The sequence below is a fragment of the Chiloscyllium plagiosum genome, chromosome 10, assembly GCF_004010195.1.
Source record: "Chiloscyllium plagiosum isolate BGI_BamShark_2017 chromosome 10, ASM401019v2, whole genome shotgun sequence".
In the NCBI taxonomy this organism is placed as follows: domain Eukaryota; kingdom Metazoa; phylum Chordata; class Chondrichthyes; order Orectolobiformes; family Hemiscylliidae; genus Chiloscyllium; species Chiloscyllium plagiosum.
This window is the reverse complement of record NC_057719.1, coordinates 68,765,029-68,780,886: the sequence shown is the minus strand read 5'-3', so window position 1 is coordinate 68,780,886 and position 15,858 is coordinate 68,765,029. Positions and strand designations below refer to the sequence as shown.

Here is a 15,858-nt window from a genome sequence, read left to right as displayed (position 1 = left end):
GACACAAAGGTTGGAGGTGTCGTTGACAGTATAGAGGGCTGTTGTAGGCTGCAGCGGGACATTGACAGGATGCAGAGATGGGCTGAGAGGTGGCAGATGGAGTTCAACCTGGATAAATGCGAGGTGATGCATTTTGGAAGGTCGAATTTGAGAGCTGAATACAGGATTAAGGATAGGACTTTTGGCAGTGTGGAGGAACAGAGGGATCGTGGTGTGCAGGTACATAGTTCCCTTAAAATGGCCACCCAAGTGGACAGGGTTGTTAAGAAAGCATATGGTGTTTTGGCTTTCATTAACAGGAGGATTGAGTTTAAGAGCCATGAGAACTTGTTACATCTCTATTAAACTTTGGTTAGACCGCACTTGGAATACTGTGTCCAGTTCTGGTCGCCCTATTATAGGGAAGATGTGGATGCTTTGGAGGGGGTTCAGAGGAGGTTTATCAGGATGCTGCCTGGAATGGAGAGCTTATCTTACGAAGAGAGGTTGACTGAGCTCGGACTTTTTTCACTGGAAAAAAGGAAGAGAGGGGACCTAATTGAGGTGTACAAGATAATGAGAGGCATAGATAGAGTTGATAGCCAGAAACTTTTTCCCAGGGCAGAAATTGTTTACACGAGGGGTCATATTTTTAAGCTGTTTGGCAGAAAGTAGAGAGATGTCAGAGGTGGGTTCTTTATGCAGAGAGTTGTGAGAGCATGGAATGCGTTGCCAGCAGCAGTTGTGGAAGCGAGATCATTGAGGATATTTAAGAGACTGCTGGACATGCATATGGTCACAGAAATTTGAGAGTTCGTACATTAGGTTTACCTCACATGAGGATCAATGGTCGGCACAACATTGTGGGCTGAAGGGCCTGTTCTGTGCTGTACTGTTCTATGTGTTTAAGACTCACCTGTTCCAGAAGTGTGTCATGTCTTAATGGATTGATTTAAATATCTACCAGTACTTCACATTCACTTGGATGCCTGGTGTATAAGGATCATTAAAACTGTTTTCGAGAGTACCTGTGGCACAGTGCTTGCACCACTATTTCAGAATCAGGAGTTTTGGGGTTTTGTGTTCAAGTCCCCCCCCCACAGAGGTGTGAGAAAACATCTCTGAACAGCCTGATTAATAATATCTATTACTGGATTGGAAATGCTACGCAACCATTGACTTCATTACATTTCATACTCTCACTTATTAACATTTTTTTCTTATCTACTGGGCTATCTGCAACTCACTGTCCTGGTTTTCACATATCTTTAATTGGAAGAAATACTCCAATACATTCAAAAGTGCAATGCAAATATATTGTATGCAGACCAAGCTTTCCCGTATGAAATATTTACTGGAGCACTACATTATATGACTTTCAAGAAACCTACCGAGTGTTCTGAACTGTATATAGTGATCAGAACAGGAAGTCTGCTTGGCCTCAGCACCAAATATTTGAAACAACTGAGGAATCAAATCTACTTTCATTGTGAACTAATGTTGACCTATGGTACCGTTACAACTAAGAAAAACCTACTAACATACTGCAGAAAATGCTCTTTTGAATTAAAAACAGTAATTTTGTGTCAGAGAAAGTAAAACTTTATTTTCCAAAAGGAGCAATATCTTTTATAAAAAGTTAAGACTATCTGAAATAAATTTCTATGGACTTTTTAATCTTGAACTGCATGTTACTTGAGGGTTCAACATACACCCAAATAGATGAATTTTAGATAAGGATGAAAACTACAGCAATTCTGTATGGATTCCTGCAACCTGGGAAACACAGTTGGATAGCAGATATCTTGCAATACAAACCAAAAGAACTGCAAACTATGACAAAAAAAATCACTGAATATTCCAAATGTATGATTTGCAATTTCAGATGGCCTTTTGTAATTTCAGGATCCAGTTTGGTATTTGCTAAAGGTAGAATTAAAATAGAGGTGGAAGGCACTTCTATCCAAACTTCTTTCATAATATTAAAAATTAGTAGCAGACCTAGGTTATTTGACCTCTCAACCTTGCTCCTCCACTCAACAAGGTTCATTTGGGTTTCAAATTCCACACTCCCATCTACTCCTGATAACCTTCAATTTTCTTGCCTAACAAGAATCTACATAGCGGCATCTTAAAAATGTTCAATGACCATGCCTCTGAGGCAGAACGTTCCAAACAAAATGTTCTTTACAACAGGAATTTATATGCTCATTACATTACAAAATATTCTGGTTGTTAGGAGATGTTGTTACAGGGTAGGTCAGCAGTCAACCAGGGTTAGTTTTCAATAGCTACCCAAATTTGGAGCAGGATTTTAATTCTTTAATGTTTCCTCGGCATTTAAGTAAGTTGGAGCCCTCCAAAATCTCCAACTATAACTAAAAGTTTTTTGAAGAGTTCTAGACACTGGATAAATGGTACAAAGAAATTTCTACTTTCCAGGCAATTCCCACAGAGTGAGTTGCAGTGGGCCTTCTGCATATTTGCTGCAACTCTCATCTATCCAGCACAGACAACTATCTGGTTGTCAGAATTTCTGGGGCAGAAATTTCTAATGAACCAGTGCAATTGGGCAGCGCATTGGAACTAAATTTCTTTTTATTAATAAAATATGCATTAGATAATATTCCTTGATATGTTTCAGAGGTACCCTGATGAAGATTTATTAATACAGCTGAAAATAGATTTCTGCCAAAAATAAGCACTTTAAATCAGAGTGCCTGGCCCATCATATGTGAGTAACCCAATTTTAAATAACTGAAAATGACTAAAAACTATTCAGAATCATTTGCTAGTTTGATCAGTATGCACGCGACAGATCTTCAGTAAATTAAAATAAAGCTCTTAAAATGTGCCTATTAGTGACCTTTCATTTAAATATTCCCCAGCTGAATTTTATGAGCCTCCTTGCAGGTCTGCCAATGGGACAATTAGTGAAAACTCACTATGGTGATTAATCTGAAATGGAGCTGTGGCCAGCTTTGTAATGGGGCAATTGCTTTTATATAACTAGCATAAAAGTTTGCAAAATCCCTACTTGCACTGGATGTAATTTGGAACTACAGACAATTATGAAGCTAAGTATGGACATGAGGTGGATAAAGAAGTAAAGATTTTGTTGACTGGGTTAGATGAAGGAGCATGAGAGGAGGGTTGCATGGAGTGGAAACAATATGACAGGCTAATTGGACCAAAGGGCCTTTTCTATGCTCTACATTCAATGTAACAATGCAGGATAAACTCCTTCATTAGACAATACTACACAGTTTCACCCAAAAATATGAGAAGCTGAAAACAGGCAAAATTAAAAATGTTTTTGGGGGGCACTATTGTGGCTGACAAATCTACTTTGACATAATTTTCAACATATGATACTATTAAAAACAAATTAGTTAGATGTTTAAAAATGGCACGGAAGGATTACTAGATAGACATAAACGGGCTCTCTTTAGGTATATAGAGTTCTTACCTAAGGAGTGGTCTTAATGAGGATTTAAAAAATAAATGTCCTGACCTTTCCAGTCACTCAGTTGGGAAAGGCAAAGTACAATTGAATTCCATCATTGAAAAGGTGACAGAATCAATTCTTCTTAAGTAAACTATTTTCATTCATGGGATATGGGTTTTGCTGATACAACTAACATCTATTACTTTTTATTAAATGTCCTCAAAATGGTGATGTTGATTACCCAGCCTTCTGAAACACTGCTGTTGATGTCTACGAGGTGCTCCCACAGCGCAGTTCAGGAGGTGCAGGAATTTGAATCAACAATAGTGAAGAATGTTGGTGTGGTTTCAGAATGATGAGTGACTTGAAAGGGAACTTGAGGGGGTAATACTCCTATAAGCACTTCTCTTCTGGGTCTTGGAATCCCCAAGCTTAGAAGGGATTTCAAAATAGTCCAGGCAAGCTACTGCAGTAAAGCATTGCTGCCAACCGTCCCTGTAATATTTCATTACGTCATGTGTACCTCTGATGTCCATGTGCGGTAATGGAAGTGGAAACCACTTATTGGCATACCGATCCTCCTGCATGGAGCTTCCCAGCACTGGCATTACCGTGCAGCTTAGAGGTAACATTTACTGCTGCTACTGTGTGATAGGAATGGCTAGATCGAATAATTAAAATTGTGGATCTGGTGCCAATCAAAAGGATTGCTTTTCCTGGTTTGTATCAAGCTTGAATGTTGTTGGAACTGCATTCATTGAGGCAAATAGGAAATTAGATTAGATTAGATTCTCTACAGTGTGGAAACAGGCCCTTCGGCCCAACAAGTCCACACTGCCCCTCTTAAGAGCAACCCACCCAGACCCATTCCCCTACATTCACCCCTGACACTATGGACAATTCAGCATGGCCAATTCACCTGACCTGCACATCTTTGGACTGTGGGAGGAAACCCAGGCAGACACGGGGAGAATGTGCAAACTCCACACAGACAGGCGGGAATCGAACCCAGGAAACTGGTGCCGTGAGGCAGCAGTGCTAACCACTGAGCCACCGTGCCGCCCCTAAAGGTTATATTTACACAGCCTCCACACGTCTGCGCAACAGTACATTACACAACAGCAGTTTGAGATCACATCACTCCTGACCTGTGCCTTGTAGAAGTTGGACAGGCTTTGGTGGGTCAGGTGTTGATACACTTGCCACAGAATTTCTAGCCTGAAACCTGCTCTTGTACTCACAGTAGCTGGCTCAGTTCAGCCCCTGATCAGTGGTCACCAATGGTGGCACTGTCATCAAGTGTCAAGGAGAGATGGTTAGACTTTCGCTTGAACACAATTAGAAATTGGCACTTGCGTAGCATAAGCATTGTTCGCCAGTCAATAGGCAAGTTTGAAAGTTTTCCAGATTCTTTTTGTATCCAGGTGCAGTCTGCTTCAGTATATGGACAGCTTCAATGGAACTGAGCACTGTGTAATCAACAAACACTCCAACTTCTGACCTTATGATGGAGGGAAGGCTAGTCATGAACCATTTATATAAGCTTAGGACTAGGACACTGCTCTAATGAACTTTTACTGAAAGTTTCTAGAGCAGAAGTGATTGGCTCCAACAACCAAAACCTTGATGCTCATCATGGTATCTATCTGTGTGCAGTTTCTGTCCTGATTCTGAATTTTACTCAGGTTTGTTGGGATGCAGTCATTCAAATGCTGCCTTGATTACAAGAACAGTCACTCTCATGTCACCTCTGGAATTCATCCCCTTTATTCATGCTAGAACCAAGGAGTAAATAAGATCTGGAGCTAAGTTGTTCAAGCAAAACTCAAATTGAGCATCATTGAGCAGGATGTTGGTGTAACTGACACTTAATAGCACTGATGGTGACAGTTTTCCCCACTTTGCTGATGAATCAGAATAGAAATGGTAACTGGCTGGAATGGATGTTCTTTTTTTTAAGCGGACAAGGCTAATTTTCCACTTTCTCGGTAAATACCAATTTTGTAGCTATACTGGAATAATTTGGTTGTGGAGCAGTTTGTCCCAGGTCTTTAGCACCCGAGACAATAGATTGTCAGGACCTATGGCTTCATGGTCCTTAGTGTTCTCAGCTGCTTCTTGATATTATATTGAATGAGTCAAATTTGCTTAAGCCAGACTTCTGTGATAATGAGAACCTCAGGAGGAGGCAGATTAGGAATTTAAGCTCATCCAAGTGTGAGCAATTGGAAAATTGTATTCTACAGTGCAATGTTAAATATTTATTTATGATATAAACAAGCAACATCTGTGATAACTTAATAACCACCACTCTGTGCATCACTGAGTTCCTTCATTCAAGTAAGAATTGAATGTTTGTTTCGTTATCATACTTAGCCGCTATTTCTGAACAAAACCAGAATTTCTGTATTCAGTCAAAATAATGTGAACTTCATCAAACTTAGCACTATTCCCGAAAGAAAACTTCTAAAATTACTCAAAATACATCAAACACTCTCTTAACTACATGATATTTCAGTGTAGATAATGAAGCATTCATCCAATGAAATAACATAACAGTAACTCACATTGGGTTTATCCACCAGATGCAACTTTAATAATCTGAGGTAGCCCACAGGTGCAAATGCATCAGCAGAATGTACAACTATTTCTGAGGAATCACTGAAAAAATAATAGGTATAATTGTAGAACACATCAGTAAAATCACCAGAACAAAACATATTGACAACTCCAACTGTGCAGCATGCATTATTACTGGCAAATACCGAATGGCAAATACTAAGATCATTCTGAATCCATTGAGTTTTAACTTTGGTTTCAGAACTACATAAATTCTGCTACATTAAGATTAAATCCTACATATTGTACAATTGTCCTGTTCACATTTACTGTTATAAGTTTTTGTTTGGTACAAAGAAACTATTTCTGCCAACTGAACAAAAACAGAACGGACAGGAAACTTGTATCGAGTTTCTCCATCAAGCCAAATTTAGAGAAAGGAGCATTTTCAAAAATGTCGATATATAGCAGGGAAATAGGTTCAATTTAGCAATTTTTGAAAAAATTAGTTTAAGAGATTGTTAACTTTGCTTATGACTTCTATCCAATTCCAGATTCCGCATTCTTTATCCTGTTGAAAGGCACAGCTTAAAAACCACAAGGCTTTATTTTTACTTGGTTTTTTTTAAATTTGCTTTTTTCCAGCTTTGGTGCTCTCTCTCTCTCTCCCTGTTATACATATTTATTACTGCTGGATAGTTTGCCTTTTTCAGTGTCCTAGATTTGAAAGGCTATGCTTCCTTTTGGAATCTCATCTCATCTGAATTATGTCTTATCAGTTTCCATTTCGTAAGTAGATCTGCCTGCAACACGTTCTACAAAGCGATCACTGAAACAAACATATTTTAGAAATTTCTCCCCCTCCTTTCCCTTTGTTCTACATTATACTAATTGATTTAGATAACAAACCATTTAGATAATTGATTAGATATCCCAGTATTACCACTTTTTATTTCTTGCAGGTCTCTACAATTCTCCTGTAAATTTGCCCCACTAGCTCTCTCTCAATATTTACAATTATCTAAAGTACACTCCATCGTTCAATGTATGATCTTACATGTTACTGTTTCTCAACTTTGACCAAATGGAGGGTGTCCTAGTCCCCTGAAAGAAATGCTCTTCCCATTTCAACAATGTATTTACTAATCAGTATTGCCAGCCCCTCCCACATTTTCCCCGAAACCATTCTATCCTCGAATATTAAGGATACACTCCTAACTATTTTAAGCCACATTTCCTTAGTGCTAATATATCATGATCCCACATCTGTTGCCATTTGTCGCTCAGTCACCTGATTCATAGCACTCTTTTATTGTGTCTTTGTAGTTCTTGTAGTCATTCCTATTCCCTTTCTAATACTGAATGATATTCCTTCTCTGGTACTGCCTGACACTCATGCCTTTATGCACATTATCTCTTTTTACCTTCACTATCTTGCTACCAGCCCTTACCAATGTAATTTAATCCTCCCAATTACACTTGCAAACTTCTCCACAGAAATGTTGGCCACAGCCCATCAAAGCTGCAATCAGAATGCCCACTGTCCTTGAACTGATGTCACAAGAATCTAAAGCCTGCCTTCCTGTAATATGTCTCAAGCTATACATTGATCCTCTTTACTTTTGTGTCTCTACTCTCATTGATGCATTCCACTGGAAGTAATCCAGGAATTGCTACTTACATGTTTATCTTAATATCTCTCCTCGCTCCTGAAAATCTGATACATTTGGATCTAAAGGCCACCTCTTTCATGCTGTTGATAGGGACACTGACTACAACTTTGGGCTTACTCTCTTCCGGTTGCAGAATATTCTACACCCTTTCTGTGATACCCTTTTGCTCTGGTACTACAATGCAACATGTGGCAGAATTTTATTGGGTAGAGGTGAGCTCTCTCATGAGCTATAAAGTTGGGAGTAACCCAGCCTTGGACATAACTGAGTACACTGACCAATTTTACACCCACCAGGCAATCAATCAAGGATGGTCCATTTACAAAGTTCCCATTAGGATGATAGACTAGATGTGATTTTGCATTCAAAATTCTTTCCTAAGTTTTAAAACAATTTTGTATGAAACCACAATCAAAGTTTGTTACAACTGAGTTAATCACTGCTTCTCCGGGCCTCCTCATTTAAAAAACGGGTATCATTACATTAGGAGCCATTCAGAGAAAATTCACTTGAATCATTCTTGGATGAATGGCATATCTTATGAAGAAAGGTTGAACTGCTTGGACTTGTACTCATCAGAGTTTAGAATAATGAGTGGTGATTTCATTAAAATATGTAAGATCCTGAGGGGGACTTTTCATGGCAGATGCCAAGAGAACATTCCTCCTTGTGGAGAGACAGTTTAGATGTCAAAGGATCCGTAAATTGTGGAGTTCTCTCCCCCAGCGAGCAATGGGAACTGGGTAATTGAAAATACTCAAGGCTGATAAAGAAAAGAGTCAACAGTTATGGCAGCAAACAGGAAAATGAAGTTGTGGCTACAATCAGATCAGTTTATGATCTCATTAACCGTCAGAGCAGGCTGAAGGGGATGAATAACCTACCACTACTCCGAGTTATTGCATTGCTCTCAACTTGACCAATCAAAACAATCCTGGCAGAGAAAAACAAATGAGCATTATAATTAAATGCAAAAGAAATCTTATTAAACAGAAGGTCAGTCAACCAGTATTTTTCTCCCCGATAACAATTTGCCTTTGCGCAAAAATGCATGGATGTAGTGAAACAGAGTATTCTAATGAGGAAACACCACTCACATAACTATCCTCTTCTTGAATAAGGGACAATCCAGTGTAAAGGTTTCATACTCTCCACCTTCTCCACAAACATGTACTCCATACTTCTGAGAAATCTGCAATAACAAAACCATATATTTGCGAATAAACATTTCTCGTAATAAAAATCAGTGCCAAGATATTACTCATACTATGCTGTTTCCTGATGAAACAATTTTGTTACTGTGGCCCTTAGTGATACATGTTCAAAAGTGGAACTATTTTAATTTTGATGATCAGCATGTTTTTTTTTCAATATACAGCCTAGAGGTTCTTTTTTTAAATAGAAGAAACAAGATCAATGGCATCACAGAACAGTAATACACTTTCCCCTGCATGCAGTCTTCAAAACACTAATTATGAATATTTTAAAGAATAAGACTTCAACATTAAACATTTCTTTGTTATCAAAATTCTCTATCATCTAGTCAAATCCTCTCATAAAGTATGACAGCACAGAATGTACAGCCACTGGGTTAAGTTGGATAGAAATGTGAAAAGATGCGTTGGCTGTAACATGCATTCCAGCTGAGCTGGGTTTCAACTTAAAATCAATCAGACTACTGAAGTAGTCTAGAATTACAGGAAAACCATAAACAGTAGGGGACTTGTTCTTATGGTCTTGCCATCAAAGGGCAAATATTTTCCATTTACTGTTATAAACAGGCCAAGTGGAAGATGTCTTTGAAGACACCTTCTTCCAGCAAATCTCAGATTTTCTGATTCAAGCTATCAATATGAAGGAGAAGAGTTGATTATTGGCTTCCTTTATCTATTTTGGAAAGACAGCCTTCCCTCCTTTGGAGAGCAATTGAGGTAATTCAGGACGGATGATAGGTGAAGATCTAGTTCAAAAGAAGCAGGTCTGGTCCTGTAAGTCAATGCAACAGGTGATATTTGGTTTTCATATCGTGTTAACACATTAGTCCATTAGGCCTAATACATATTTACATCAGTGTCTTATGCATCACAAAATTTCTTGCTCCTTTGTCATCATCAATCAGTATGTCCACACACACATTAGGAAAAGGAGAAAGTGAGGACTGCAGATGCTGGAGATCAGAGCTGAAAATGTGTTGCTGGAAAAGCGCAGCAGGTCAGGCAGCATCCAAGGAGCAGGAGCCATTCCTGAAGAAGGGCTCATGCCCGAAACGTCGATTCTCCCGCTCCTTGGATGCTGCCTGACCTGCTGCGCTTTTCCAGCAACACATTTTCAGCACATTAGGAAAAGACCAAGCAAGATGGAAAATGTCATATATTCCCTAAATAGTTATTTTAATTGTTGTGGTTCTGTTCACCGAGCTGGGAATTTGTGATGCAGACGTTTCGTCCCCTGTCTAGGTGACATTCTCAGTGCTTGGGACCTCCTGTGAAGTGCTTCTGTGATGTTTTCTCCGGCATTTATAGTGACTTGTATCTGCCGCTTCCAGTTGTCAGTTCCAGTTGTCTGCTGCACTGGCCGGTATATTGGGTCCAGGTCGATGTGCTTATTGATTGAATCTGTGGATGAGTGCCATGCCTCTAGGAATTCCCTGGCTGTTCTCTGTTTGGCTTGTCCTATAATAGTAGTGTTGTCCCAGTCGAACTCATGTTGCTTGTCAGGGACAACTCCCTGGAACTGACAACTGGAAGCAGCAGATTCAAACCACTATAAATGCCGGAGGAAACATCACAGAAGTGCTGCACAGGAGGCTCCCAAGCACTGAGGATGTCACCTAGACAGGGGACGAAACGTCTGCAACACAAATTCCCAGCTCAGCGAACAGAACCACAACAACGAGCACCCGAGCTACAAATCTTCTCACAAACTTTGAGCTATTTTAATTGTTTTAATGCAATGAGATACAGCACATCTATGACGATACTCATTTGACAAATCAAGCCTACTATTGACTCTCCTTAATCAACATTGATCGCCTGGTTGGACAAATGAGACCCTGAACCAGGTTCTTGTAATCCTTAAGAGGTTATGCCACTTTTTCAGACAAAGTATCTAGAAAGGCTTTTAAGTGCTATTGTGACTTGATTAACGAATAACTTCAGCCAACAACACACCGATTTATCCAGCAAACTTTTGCTAAATTTTCCCACTTGACTTGCAAACATTCTAACCAAGGCTGCATCAACCCTTAATTATGCTATTCCATTTGAGCTATGGTAGCATACAGGAAAATAACTGTAATTCTCAATTCCCTTGGAGAAATCACTCTTCATCTGAAGATAACCAAATACCACATCCCACCACCCATCTCACCTTCTGTTTAAGAAAATGAATAAACGATGCAAGAGAGATTGAGTTTGCTGATAGGTTTTCTCTATAACTCTCACTTTTATCATGTGTCTACTCATCCTGTGGAAGCTCTACTATAACTGCCAAGGTTTATGGCTCCCAATTTATCTATACAATTTGTTAATGGCCTAGGTCAATACTAAAAATAATCATCTGTAACACTGGGGAATGAGAGTACAATTCAATCTGCAGTTTTTTTCTCTTAGAAAATCAGTGAAGTATTAGCACCTCTTTAGGAATATAACAGGGTTGCACCTTCACTGTTTCTCTTATCAGAGAACATTAAGGCACTATCATCATAAAGGTGTCCTACTTCTTCTGCAATAATCAATAGCAAAGATTGCACCAACTTACATTATTTAAGTTCAGAGCAATATAACATCTCAAAGTGTTTCAAAATCAGGAATAAGACTCCAACAGGAGTCAGAAGGACTAAGGATAGTAGCTCAAGGAGAGGTTGAAAAGGGTGATTTCAAAGTGGAGATGCAGCAATGTGGAACAGTGTAAGAAGAAACTTCCAAAGCACAGAGCCAGAAATATTGGAAGCTCTATCAATCATGGTAGGGCTGAGAAGGCATGGAATGCAGACAATTGGAAAGCGAAGGATGTAAGGATAGGGCTCTTGAGGCACAGTGGTAGTTCCCTTCTTTTGGAGCAACAGGCGCTGCTCTTGAGGTACGTAATAACATCTCCAGGTCAATTAAAAAGACATCAATAACAAAGAGACTGACCCCTGCAGGAAATTGCACACATTGAACACTGCATGGGCAAAACTTGAAACACTTGATGGGCTAAAGGAATCTTTAAAATAATGCAGTAGTCAAGGTGGAAAACTGAAAAGTTAAAAATTACTTACAATTTAGATTGAGCACTGCCATCATGGTAAATGGGCATTAAGTATGGCTATAGAAATGGAAAGCAAAGTAAACGGCCTCTAAAGAAATATTAACCAGAGGTCGCAGATCTAGGGACTTTGCAAATACAGTAATTAGAACTGTGACATTCAACAGGTTATAAACCTAAGCAGATCTGATCTAGAGGGGATAGAATGTTTGGAAGATCCTTCCTAAGCACCTCAATAAAGGTGGAAATAATTTGTTTATCCATTCTTCCTTCACAAAGGGTCATTCTGAAATGTTGGAATAATTCAGAAGAATAATCATCTCGGTGCACTTTTCACAGATAATCTGCTGATTCTAAATCATCCAGCAAAGTGGTAACCTCTGCAGAAATTGATCATCCTCCTGGAATGCTGTTTCTATTGTTTATTTTTCTGCATGACTGATGCTGGCAAATGTAATTCCAATGTTCCAGGACGTAGACTGAGATACAGCAGACACTAATCATAAAAAATATTATTTTTGTGGAAACAGCAATTTTTTTATTTTTCCATTCGGAAGGCATCTAAAGTCCCTAATGTTGTTAGAATTTTTTTTAAATGCAGTTATACAAATACATATGAAAGAAACCCAATGATCAGTGCAGGGAAAAAATCTGAGGGAGTGTACCTCTTTAAGAGTAATCTAGAATTTCTGGAATTGCACATAAACCATACAACCCCATGTAGCAGTTGCAGTCACAGTTGCAGTTCATGTCCCATTTCTTCTGGACAGATATTGCTTGTTTTAGAGACAATTCTGATGCAGTGAACTAGATTTTATTTTTCTTAAAACTTAAAAATTTCTAATTACTCTAAAATTGGGAGGAGAGGTAACAAATTTATAGAGGTTAGGATTTACGTATTGAGAAGATAAAATACTTGCAATAATTAAGGAGACTATGAAAGGCAAATTAGCTAAATTTTTTTCTTAATTCAGTCACCTTTTTCCTCATTACTTGCAAAGAGGAGCTTTTAATGTTTTGATCTTAAGACCAAACCAAAACTGTGCACATTCTTTGGAGGCCAAGTCTAAACAGAGATTTGTTTAAGACATTATAAAGTCAAAACTCTACCATGCACACGAGAGAGACACAGTTACTGTGATGGTGTTCCTCCAGTCAGAGATCTTGTCTGTCCAGTTCCTCCAGTCACAGGTTCCCTCCCTCCCAATCTGACTGCTCCTCAAAAGACAGCACCACTGCATGGAGCAGCAGTCATAGGTGAGAGGGAGGGATCATGTGACCAGAGAAGCCATTAAGGACCCGAAGGAAAGTTGATGGAGCAGACTAAGGGAAGTTTTCACTCAGCCTGCTGGAATGAGGTGAATGCACATTGAGGCTGGGCCTGAATTTCGTCCAGGAGAAAGAAGGGACTGAGGACAAGAACTGAGACAGAAAGCAACCTTACAGGTGGAGGAGCCCAGTCCTGAGTCAAGAGGAACCCTTCCATCTTGATGCAGCTTCAGTTATTCACCACTATCCTGGCTAGATTCCTGGTCTGCCCCATGGTGGTGGCGGTTGTGTTTGGGGAACGCATTGATTCCTAACTCTTGTCGCTAAGGGGCATGGCTGGGAGCAGGGAATCAGTGGCTTCAGTCATTGTTACCTTCAGTAACAGGCACAATGGTCCCAAGCTCATGTGGGTGGTGGCTTGGGGATATGATGGAATTAGGAAACAGCAGTATGGTGGAGGCAGGCCCAGTTTTGATAAAGATTTGTGCAAATCCCAACATTAAAAGGACAAGTGTGGCAAAGATCAGCCGCTTTCTAGGTCCTTTAACCGATGCTTTGGAAGACTGTGTTTTGTCCCTGCCAATGACGCTGAAGTTTCAGATATTTCAATTTTGGTATACAGGCCAGTGCTGAGAAAATTGTATTTTCATGTTTTTTTTGCTTTGGAGAGTAAAATATTGACATAGATAACTATGATTTTTGTAATAACTTGGCCTTCTAAAAGTTCGACTTAAGATAAATGCAGTAAAATAGAAATTTAGTCCAAACAAAATTGAACAGATTGCTCAATAACTAATTGGCAACATGCTGTACATTATAAAAACTGAAAGAATTGTGGATGCTGTAAATCAGAATCAAAAACATAAACTGAGGGCAAAAGAGAAAATGCTGACCAGCTTTGACAAAGGGTCAGTTAGACTCGAAACATCAGCTCTTTTCTCTCCTTAAAGATGCTGCCAGACCTGCTGAGATTTTCCAGCATTTTCTCTTTTGGTTTCAGATTTCAGCATCCGCAGTAATTTGCTTTTTTACAGAAACTGAGGGTTCTGTGGAAGGGTTCACTCAACCTGAAATATTAACTCTGATTTCTCTCCACAGATGCTGCCAGACTTGCTGAGCTTTTATACCAATTTTTGTTTTTGATGTAGTTTGTGAAAATGAACATCTATTCACAAAGTTTAAGGTATACATGACTTCTTCCACTTTCAAAACATTGCTGCAACTCAATTCTTATCAGCTGAAATCCCATTCAACATTTTGTGTTCCCTATATTTTAATACAGGAAATGACTCCATTTCATAATTAAGGGGACAGTGACTAAACACTGAAAATGTTCAGCTGATCGGACACAGATTAAAAGATAGATCCTACTTGACGAATGATGAATGGATTTTTAGAAGTGACCGAGGTAATAGCCAATGCCACATGTTCATGGATCTTATTTTTATGAACTTCCAGAAGGCATCTGATAGAGTTCTTCTTCAGAAGCTGTTAGCTAAAGTTACAGCTCATGGAATTGAATCAGGATTGATCTGGTTGAAAGCATTTCAGCTTGCTTAAACTAAACAACGGCTCCTATTTAATGCAACTTCTTCCTTTACTCTTCAAATATGGAGACAAACTTACCTGTTTGAGATATGGTTCTACCTGATCCAATGTCTTCCCAAGATGCTTTTCTGGATCTAGACCTGCCAAAAAAAAACAAACTTTAAAAAAACCAACTTTATGAAGTGATTATGAAACATTTTGTTACAAATACAACAGAAAAACTTTTGAGAAAGAAGAGGACAATAAGAATCAATGAGCTATACAGTCAAAGCAAGATGATCTGGTCATTACATTGAGCATTGCTGACTGTGATCAGTTAAGTGTATAATATAATTCCAGATAAAGTGCAATAAACTTGAAATGTAAAGACATGTTATAAATTACCAGACTGTTTTATAAAATTAAAAGAGGCAAAAGTCAACATAAGGAAAACTACCTGGTAGACCACAGAAAACCTTACAGCTTAAAATAATCCCTAGTGGTGAAACACATCAAGACCAAGTTAAAGGAAGGTGACCAATCAAAGAATAAAAATGGCTCGATACATTTTTAATGCATTTCTTCATTCAAATGCTGCAACTGATATGTAAAAGAGACAGTACATTTTATCAGACATATGTCAATCCTGCTTATGGTCAGGTAAGGTGGAGAAGGTGAGAGAGTGGCATTAACACCGATCGTTTTAAACATCTAGGTTAATTGCAACAATTTTATTTTAGAATGCAGCTATAACATTTCAATTTTTAAAAAAAGAATTAGCTCACTAAAATAAAAGGGGCCAAATTGTAAGGATTTCTTGGGAGAAAGAAAGTGGAATTTTAATATTTACTGCCCTGAAAACAGGCGCTACATAAAACACATATAGATAGTAAGCTCCAAAAGGTAGGGTTAGGGTGCGTAAAGGTTCAAAAATGGATAAAAGAGCTAAATTCCAGAGATGAAGCGAGAGTGACTGCCCTTAACACCAAGGTTGCATTTGATTGAGCATGGTAAGAAGAAGCCCTAATAAAACTAGAGTTAGTGGGAATCTGGGGAAATTCTCTCCATTGGTTGGAAGCATATGTGGCGCAAAGGCAGACAGTTGTGGTTGTTGATGCTCGGTCATGTCAGCTCCAGGAGTTTCTCGTGCTAGCG

General features: G+C 38.9%; 1 protein-coding gene across 9 annotated transcripts in view; it reads right to left on the bottom strand.

Annotated features, from left to right (window-relative positions):
- The window catches only part of dph6 (diphthamine biosynthesis 6), a 304,120-nt gene that overhangs the window by 166,101 nt on the left and 122,161 nt on the right, over positions 1–15,858 (bottom strand). For all 9 annotated transcript variants that reach the window (XR_006312826.1, XM_043698016.1, XM_043698019.1 and 6 more), the window contains exons 6-8: positions 14,803–14,864; positions 8,757–8,851; positions 5,995–6,088 (exon numbers count right to left, since the gene is read on the bottom strand). Coding sequence is in view for 8 of the 9 variants with exons in the window: in XM_043698016.1 (XP_043553951.1) it covers positions 5,995–6,088; positions 8,757–8,851; positions 14,803–14,864 (251 nt within the window). In the remaining variant the exon portion in view is untranslated. The remainder of the gene's footprint in view (positions 1–5,994; positions 6,089–8,756; positions 8,852–14,802; positions 14,865–15,858) is intronic.